General features: G+C 48.8%; 1 protein-coding gene across 1 annotated transcript in view; it reads right to left on the bottom strand.

Moving 5' to 3' along the window:
• Positions 1-9538, bottom strand: part of KSR1 (kinase suppressor of ras 1) — a 23472-nt gene that overhangs the window by 3971 nt on the left and 9963 nt on the right. The window contains exons 3-18 of the mRNA XM_017730871.1: positions 9291-9535; positions 9063-9067; positions 7923-7983; positions 7679-7762; positions 7039-7100; positions 6824-6930; positions 6363-6531; positions 5096-5140; positions 4505-4559; positions 3792-3837; positions 3302-3681; positions 3117-3213; positions 2735-2868; positions 2196-2327; positions 1786-1921; positions 1316-1449 (exon numbers count right to left, since the gene is read on the bottom strand). Of these exons, the coding sequence (XP_017586360.1) occupies positions 1316-1449; positions 1786-1921; positions 2196-2327; positions 2735-2868; positions 3117-3213; positions 3302-3681; positions 3792-3837; positions 4505-4559; positions 5096-5140; positions 6363-6531; positions 6824-6930; positions 7039-7100; positions 7679-7762; positions 7923-7983; positions 9063-9067; positions 9291-9535 (1892 nt within the window). The remainder of the gene's footprint in view (positions 1-1315; positions 1450-1785; positions 1922-2195; positions 2328-2734; positions 2869-3116; positions 3214-3301; positions 3682-3791; positions 3838-4504; positions 4560-5095; positions 5141-6362; positions 6532-6823; positions 6931-7038; positions 7101-7678; positions 7763-7922; positions 7984-9062; positions 9068-9290; positions 9536-9538) is intronic.

The following is a 9538-nucleotide window of genomic DNA, read 5'->3' on the forward strand; positions in this document are numbered from 1 at the left end:
GCGCTGGGGGGACAGCCGTGGCGTGCGGGCAGCACAGCCGGCCCTGGCTGTCGTGTGCACCTGGTCAGTCAGAGCGGGTCCCTGCGCCCTTCCCGGGAGGAGTCACAGCTGCTGGGGCGCTCCAGAGGCACAGGAGCCCGGTGTTAGCCAGGAAGGTCTCGCAGACAGGAGTGGTTATTGAAGCTACAGCCCACACCAAGCGAAAGGCAGAGAGGAGAACTCGGATAAAGTGTTGATTATGTCCATGGGTTAATTTCGTGGTTTGTTTTTGCTTTTTTAATGGAAGGTGATTGTCCAAGTTGCCGGTTAGGATACGACACATGGAAGCATGCAAGGTGGAGCCCGTTATTGCACCAGTAGCTACAACCTACAAAGAAATATGGGAGGGAAGGGAAAAAGACACCATGAGAGTTAGTTTTCAGTTATTTAAAGCAAGTCCTTGAGAACTACACATGGTACAGCTTTGACCAGGCTGCAGCAGGGGTTAGCGCAGTGTGTGAAAGGCTCTGTGTGAGGTGGGAGGAGCTCCACTGCTCAGTGCATGTTCTTTGTGCAAGGGTGAGGCCAGAGCCTGGGAGAAGCTTTCTGCAGTTTAAAGCTGTTGGACATCACTGGTGTGTCAGGGATCCAGCACAAATGGGGGCAGGGGGGGGAATTGCACAGTAGAAGTGGCAAAATTTTCAACCAAAACTCCAAAGCCCCCACACCCAGCAGAGATCAAACTGCCACAACAGTCCCTGTGTCAAGAGTTTGGGTGGTTATGATCAGGTGATGCAGGAAGAGGGTGAAGGATTATAGGAAAGGAAGGGGTTGGTTAGACATCAGAACAAAGAGAAAGTAAATACGAGCAGTTCAGGAGGTGAAAAGAAACATTGAGCCAAGGACATGGTGAATGGGCAGTGGGTGCAAACGTGTCTGTGGCTTCAAACTCATCCAGTCTGAACCACTTCAGAGGGAAACAGTGGCCTGTTCAAGTCCTTCCCTTCCTCAGGTAGTACCTGCCATTACCCTAACTGGGGAAGTTCTGACCACTTTGGGGTCAGTGTGGGCCCTTCCCAATGCTGTTGTGGATATTCTCTGACACCAAACAGCGGGATCAGTCAGCTGCTGGAGGGAGGTGAATATAGTGAAGTAGGAAATGAACAGTCTGAGGCTCGTGGCTTAGTCACATTTCCCAGGAGCTAGAGAAGCAGAGGAGCGGAGCAGTGCTCCTGCCCTGTCAGGTCTGACAGCCCCAGGAAAGCAAATAAAGCTCAGAAATGATCAGTCAGCAAATTGCATGGCATCAAGGATGTGATCAGCAGCAGGTACTCACTCAGCAGACTTCCAGAAGTGCCCTGGGTGGGAGAGCCGGCGGTTCAGTTTTGGCAGTTTTTCAAGCATTTCCATGAGGACAGTGAAGCTGGGCCTCTCACTGAGGTCGAAGGCCCAGCAGGCCGAGAGGATTTCCTGCAGAGGACAGTGGTGGCTCATTATCTCAGTTCACAGGTCAGCTGTGCAGAGCAGAAAACTGTCTGAGCACTGGGATGTGTGTGAGCCCAGGCAGATACTGCTCACAGAGGGCCTGGGCACTGTCAGAATCCAAGAGTGCCCCGTGCTGGGGATGTTTGCTTCTGCACCACAGTTATGGGCACAGGCTTAGCCTCTAACCTGGTCTCCCATTCTCATCTGTTCTCTTTCCTGCCCTTTCCCTTTAGAGTTATGAGTAAAATAAATCTCTTGAAGCAGCCCCCTCTCTCAGTGATAAACAGCTGTATGAGGGACTCCTGCAGCTGAGGTACTTACATTGACTTCTTTGCCCAGGCTGACAGTGGCAAGGACTTGTCTCACTCCCTCGCCGCTGCCAATCTGCCAGATGAGAGCCTCAGCAGGCTGGCTCTTGAACGGCCATTCCCGCACCTGGAGCTCGTACCACACGGTCCTGCAATGCCAACAGACACGTCAAGCCTCTGCCTGCTCCAGAGAGAGAAAATACCCAGCGCTGGCACTGTTCCAGCTGCTTCAGCTGAGCTCTGGGAGGTGCCTAAGCCTTGCAGCAAACCCCTTCCACCCGTGACTTTGGGAGTAGGTGAGGAAAACGTGTCCCAGCTGGAATCCTGAGTCTGAGAGAAGGAGAGCACTGACTGGAAGGCTCAGGCCTGTAGCCAGTCTCACTTAGCAAGCTCCCATGGTGCTCCTGGGTGTTCCTTCCTTACCCAAAAGCATAGATATCTGCAGCTTTGGAGAAAGGCAGCTTGTCTTCATCTTTCCCTGGGGCCATCTCACGGACAATCTCAGGGGCCAGGTAGCACAACCAGTCATGAGGCAGCTTCAGTTCATTCTCCCTCCTGAGTCCAAAAGAAAGAAGCAGGACTAAAATAGTGGTGTGGAAGCCATATCTGTGCTGCACCTGACGCTTTGACTTAATATCTACTCCAATGTTTCTGCTGATGATTCGTTTCTGATTTTCTTGCCATGTTAACAAACAGGCATGTGTCAGACTGACTCTCACAGCTCCTTCCTGGACTTAACAGTCTTGTTTATTCTGTGCTCTGAGTCTTAATCCAAACTCTCTAGCTGTGCTACTGAAACTGTAGGAAGAACTCTGCTCAAAAGGAAAACAAAGCAAATGTGCACAATGCAAGCTGCCTGTGTACTAAACCAACGGACGCTCCTCATGCGCTGCAGGAAATGTTTCCCTATTCGATCATTTGTCATTCTAGAGGTGGAACCAAGCACTGAAACCTCCACTTACCTTCCTTCCTGAACCACACCCGAAATTCCAAATAATCCAAAATCGGTGATCACAACTTTCCCATTGTCATAGAAGACATTTTTGGATTTCAGATCCTTATGTACAATCCCCTTTGCGTGGAGATACCCCATGCCCTGGGAAACACAGCAAAGATGGAAATGTTTTTGGATTTTTATTACTTCCAAGTGCACTCTGCTTTCCAACACATTTCCTCCCCTAACTCCAGTGTCAGGGATTAGCTGTAACTGGGGGTAGGGCGCTGTGGGACTCGTACAGGAAGGTGTGGGGAGAGGCTGAGGGAGCAGCTCCCCGTCCCGTGTGCAGCCTCTGAGCTCTGGATGAGGCCCTGCCCAGTGGCTCCCTTGGCATAATGAGCCCTTACCTTAATGATCTCCTGTGCTATCTGCCTGGTTTTGTTAATGTCCAGGGAGATCTTGGGGTCCCTCACAAAGGAGTGCAGTGTCCTCCCTTTGCAGAAGCTACAGGAAATGTTCATATACGAGAACAGTATTAGCTAGCTGTATAATACGTTTCTTGTAGAACTAACAGAAAGATCTCTCTCCTTACCTGGTAATGATTGCTAAGTGAGGGGGGTTCATGCAGGCTCCCATGAACAGCACCACGTTCTCGTGCCGGGTCTGCCTGTAGTTCATCACCTCCTTCTTGAAGAGCTTGAGATGATCCTGGTTGTTGCCGTCAATCTCCAGCAGCCTGATGGCCACCTCCCCATGCCACTTGCCCTTGTAGACCTTGCCCCAGCGGCCCTGGCCGATAGGGTCCCCCAGCTGGATCTGCTCAAAGGGGATGTCCCACTCCTGCAGGTACACGCTGGTCTGGCTGGGTTTGCGGTAGATCATCCCCTGCAGGTGCGGCCGCCGGTTGGGCAAATCCTCCACCTCATCCTCATCGTCCTCGGGCTCCGACTTACTCGCCTCTGGTTCCTCCACCTGTCCGCAGCAAGGGAAGGGAAAGGTGTGCTTGGAGTCCCTCGTGGCGGCAGAGCAGCCCAGCAGCACAGGGTGCTCCAGAGACCTCCGGGGCAAACCAGCAAACCCACCTGTGCTTCCCTTGCGCCTCCGCCCGTGCCCGGCTGCTGGGCAGCGCTGCAACAGAAGCAGTGAAAACAACGTTTGAAATCATTGGGGAGTGGGTGCCTGTGCTGCCATTGGGGAGCAGGAAGAAGCCAATACAGAACGGATCCTGAGAGTTACAGAAGGTCAGAGAAAAATACAATTCCTGCTCCATGTAACAGAGAAGGACCCTAAGCTCACTTTGGCAAATGAGGGACAAAAACTTTGAAGTGATTCTTGATAATGAAGTGGCAGGAATTGATTTGGCAGCGGCATGGCTCTGTTACTACACCGTGTTCCAGGAATAGATACTCCCATTCCTGCCCCTGAAATACCTGCAGTGTTGCAGCTGGCAATGCAGGCTGGAAGCTTTTCCATGCCCTGCAGTTGGGATCCTAAAAGAGCTGTTTGCTTGCAGCTCAGTATGCCTTGCCCTTTGAGAATACAAAACTCCAACTTCTGTTTCATCTGACCCTTCACACAAGCAGAACTAGACATTCAAGTTTTGAACTCCTTAGCGTGACATTTAGAGTTAAGTGTCATATTCAGCTTTATAAAACTGGGAATACCAGCATCACCCTTGCTGACTAAAGTTCTCAGGTGTTAAATCTGGTTTTGGCTCTAACACAGCACCTCTGGACTGATCTGAGGATTACCAGGTAAATGCTGTGCAACTGAAAGGATTTAAAACTCTACTTACTTAGTGTCTGCAGCAGTTTCTGGAGGCTGTGCTGTTTGTGCAGGAATGGGAATTTCTGGGAAAGTAGAAACAGTTATGATACATCTTTTATACTTCAGTCTCTTACAGACTGCAAGTTTTAACATTGTAATAGCAACTATTTGTTTCTTATTCAGGAATTATAAACAACCACAGACAAAGTGATTTTATACTTCTGTTCATTTCAAACTATGCTCATCTCTCCTATGCCTGCATGTTGGCTAAGCCCAGTCCTCTTCCATCTCCTCTATCTATCTGTAAAGTCCTTCTGGCCAGGCACAGAACCCTAAAAGTGAGTCCTTAGAGAGAAAGAACATGGGTGTGGATAGAATCCCACAGCAGGAAATGTTCTACAGCTAAATATTCAAAGTTCCATCTCAGTACATAAATCACGTCACTACCTCAGATTAGGGGAGATAGGCCTGAGAACACACTGAGATAAGAGGAAGTCTGGATTGTTTTAGACAGGATTTTTAAAGCAGAATGATTGTTCTTGGGCAGCATGCAGAGGCTTACAAACAAGTTAAGTTTTGGCAGTAGAGTTGGTTAGTAGAATTAAAACAATCAACTCACCTGGGAAGATAAACTGTTGTCTATGCTGAAGGTGGTAGTAGGCAGCTTTTTAATTAATTGGGGTTTTGTAAAAAATAGAACAGCAAAAAAAAATACCAGGAGAAAAAAAAAAAACAACACAAGTTAGAGGATCATCAGTGAGTGCCCCATGTGCATCAGTGAATTAGTCCCAGGTCACTGCTGGGAACAGATTAGTGGATTATCAGCCTGCTGGGTGGAATTTCAGCACATGCATTTCGGGAGGGCCCTGACAGATGACAGATATCAAACACAAGCTGTGCTACCTCTCTCAAACAGCCTGGTGGGCAAGCAGCACACTTGGATCCCCAGTGGCAGAAGCAAAGGGAGAGCCCAGGAATGTGCAAGGCAGGCCCACATCAGGTGTGATGTGATGTGCTCTCATGTCTCAGCTTTGCAGAGGTGCCCCCACAGAAGCTGAAGCTCATGAGCCATCTGCCCTTTTTATTTTTTCAGTGAATCAGAGCAGTTTGTCCCAATACAAAGTCACTGCAGCAGAATCCTTACACTAAACTGCCTCTGTTCCATTTGAGCAGGCTCAAACAGCAACTTGAGTTCACAGTTCAGAAGCTGATGCAAAATTCAGCAGTGTTGAAGGCCAGATGTAGCAGCTACTGAGCACCATGTGACTTCAGTTCTAGGTCAAAGGAATTACATTTATTCTCACTATTTTGATCTTTGTCCTTGTCAGAGATTCTTGCCCCTCTCAGCTCTGGTAAAAGCTGCACACTGGGGCTCTCAATACATAGGGCATGAAGGGTAAACTCTCCTCCACCAGTCGTGTGTCAGTGATTTAAAAATGGGTGTTGATTGTGGGTTATATTTCGGAAGGGTCTGGTAAAGTAATTCATTCCAGTTCTCATGTTTACAGCCTGCTCCAGCAAGAACCTCCCTCCTGACTGAAAGCCCCTGGTGAGCACACATTGCAGGCAGCATGCATTGTACAACACAAGGGGGAAAGGAGGAAGAAAAATAGCCTTTTTTTCAATACTTTTCCATAAAGGAAAAGGAGAAAATAGATCAAATCATCTAAGAAACATACCAACATTCCTCAACAATCTGTTTCCTGCAAAGATATCTTGATGATACCCCTCAAAAACTTGTAAGAAAGACCTTTCCATTTTATCAGGTAACAAGATACACTTTCACACCTTGTTTAAAGCACAACCATGTGTTCAGAAACCTACAACTCCCTATGAATTCCTGGTCAGCCTCTTCTTGCAGAGTCTCCTGCCGGAGAGGAGTTTACCTGGGAAGTTAAACCGCCCGTCCCTCTGGCCCATGGGGGATGGGTTTGGGGGCGGCGTCGCACTGGGAGGGTTGGAAGACTGGAAAGGTGCTGGAGAAGAAGGAGTGGATGAGGTTGTAGAAGAAGGATTACTGCTGGAGTCCAGGTGATTTATTGCTGGTGGATGATCCTGCAAAGCACAGAAAGTCACTCATTAGAAAACAATAAAGAGAAAGGAGGCATTCCCCTCAGTGTCTGCTGGACAACAGAGGGAAGTTGTTCCCAGGCTTGATCGTGGAATTGCTTTTCTGAGTAAGCAGCTGGAGCTCAGCACAGCCCCTGTTTTACGGGGAGAAAATGTCACATGTCCAAGTCCTGCGAAGTGAAAGCTCAAGGTGCTGTTTTGGCTCCAACCAGCAAGATCCAACCTCTCCCCACTGCAGCTCCCCAGGGACTAGGGATGCACTTCAGCCACCTCGTACCTTTTTAGTTAGTGCTTTGGGGAGAGTTCCAAACTGGGGTTCTGTGGGTCTGTCTACTGGATTGTTGATATCAGATGGGACAGACTCTGTTCTTCTTATTTTTGTTACTGAAAAACAGGTTGGAGAAGGGAGAGAAACAGCTTTAATGAGACTTTTTATTCTTGCCATACTATCAATTACATTGAAATGCCAAGAATTTGTAGAAAATTACTTACTGGGAAGGAAGGATATTCTACAAGCAGGTGCCTCTTTAGTACATTTGTTGTGACATTTTAATCTGAAAGATAACCATTACATGTTAAATAGCAACTTGTTCTTTCCCAAAAAGAGGAAGCCTACCCTTAATTTGTAATTCTTATGCTAATCTCAGAAGGAGTTCTGGAATGCTCAGCCCCAGAGCAGCAGGCATTTGTATGGAGAATCCTATTATGTGTGTGATTAGGCTAATGAAAGCCACACACATATCTTAGCATCTGATTTCTTTTTAACAGAGTTACTTTCACTGACTATCAGCCAGCAACAGTGAAGTAGTAAAATCTCAGTGCTCTGGACTAACAAGCCTGAGAGAGATGCAAAGTTAATATCCTGGCTGTTATTTAGGGATCCAGCTCCCACTACAAGATTTACCCAGGAAGAGGTAGGAAGCCCGTGGCACAGAAACAAATTTGGTTCATTCATGTGTCAGGCTGCCAACTTAAAAGTGAGTTGTGCCAGAGCATCCCTTTGTCAGGTCAGGACAACTGAAAAAATAATGCCACTGCTAAAAGCGCATCGCATCAAGAGACATGAGTTACTGCAGGCTGTAGTGAGTCCAGTTCCCGGCTGTTCTGAAGGAGATCATCCCCGTGTGCTCACCTGCAGTACTTACACTTCACCCCGAACATCATGCTTTTCTGGCACACTTGGCAAATCTGAGATAACCAGGACTTTGTAGAGAACCTAACAGAGAAACATCAGGGAAAAGCGAGGTTAGCTGGTGCCCAAGGGAAAATGAACATTTGTAGGTAGTTGAACTTGACAACTGAGACACCCAGCCCAACTCCAAACCCATCTCAGAGTCCCTGCCAGGGCTGCTGGGCTCTGTCCCTGGGTTGCTCACCTGTGAGTCACAGCCAGGCCGAAGTCTCTTCGTACCGTCTGGGGCGATCCCTGGGAGAGCTCTGGTGGAGAACAAGAGGAGGGTTTAGGGAAGCATTGCCCACATGTGCTCACCACTCTGCACAGAAACTGAGCAGTCACTGCCCCAGGTCAGCACCTCCAGCCATGAGGTGTCACAAGGGCACAGCTCAGACTGGTTTGCCTCCTGTGAAGTTGCTCTTGTATTCATTTCCACAGGATTGGATAAATCGTGATGTTTTACACTTAGGGACTACAGAAGTCCATCTGATCAGGTCTAAGCCATTCTTAAAGTGGAAAGTCAGACTTTACTCCTAACTGGTTTACTCCCAATTGGTTTACCACAAATACTGTCACCCAGTTTTCCTGCAGTGTCAGTAGATTTCAGAATATTCTATTTCACTGAAAATTATCTCAATTTTCTACACAGGGCCAGCATGACCCAGAAGAATAAAACATACATGTGAGCTCACTTAACTAGCTGCTAAGTGCAGAAAGGGAGATCTAGACTTCCAAATGCCAATCCAGCACGCCAGTGGTGAGAGCACATAACTTCCTGAAAACTCTCAAATACTCAGATTCTGGCCTATTTCCTGAACTAAATCCACAGAAATATTGCACATCTGAGGCAAACTCCAACGTGCAAGTGTCAGCACAGCAGCAGGGCTGGCTCAGAGCCAGTCTCCTCACTTGACCATAGATGGCACCACAGTCTTTTTTATCTTTAGTCCAGTGAGCTTCTAAAGGCATCTGTCTAACTTCACTGCAGAGACACTGGGCAATGCATATCCAAAGCCACTAAATGGTCACATGTGAAATTTCCTGTACCAAGAGGCATCAGTACCAGCTATCTGGGGTCACAGATAAGCACCTACTCCCAAACCCCAGTATTCCTTTGCCTTGCTTGTGTCATCTCAGAAAATACCAGGTGCAACAATGACCAAGTGAAACCCTGCAGTTCTGTGGCAGGCCAAGCTCCTGCTCAGTTAACAGAAGCTCTGGGATAGAAGGGCCTGTGGAGAACCTCCAGAGGCTGCCCAGGGATGGCTATCAGGGAGCTGACAAGCACAGGTTCTTCTTCTCTTTCAGCAAGGCACTGCAGACACCCCCATAAGAATCTTACCGAACCTAGAAAGAAAAAAAGATACGTTTCTTTAGGCACTGATATTCCTGCGACAGGTACACACTTTGCTAGAGCAGGAACTGCTGGCTGCAGCATGTGCTGTCAGGTTTACAGACACCTCTGGCTTTGCACAGGCTCCTGAGGTTGCTGCGTTGCCAGTATTTTCCTGCCTACATAGGGCAGCCTTTGCTGGGGAGAGCCCCAGCTCCAGTCTGGGAGGGAACTTACTTTATTGGAGGAACTTCGTCTATCCTGTTTCCCAGCTGAGACTCGTGGGACTTGCTCCGGGTGAGGGTCGGGAAGTTGGGCAGCAGCTGGAACACCTTGCGGCAGGGGGGAGGCGGCGTCCGCGGCGGCTTCAGGCGGTGCCGGCGCCTGGGCTGCGGCGTGGCCGGGGGTGTGACGGTGATGCTGTGCGGAGTCCTGGGCCTGCCCCCGGCCGCGGGCAGCACGGACGGCTCCCGCCGGGTGTCCTC

Source organism: Corvus brachyrhynchos, unplaced genomic scaffold (genome assembly GCF_000691975.1).
Source record: "Corvus brachyrhynchos isolate BGI_N302 unplaced genomic scaffold, ASM69197v1 scaffold283, whole genome shotgun sequence".
Taxonomy (NCBI): Eukaryota; Metazoa; Chordata; class Aves; order Passeriformes; family Corvidae; genus Corvus; species Corvus brachyrhynchos.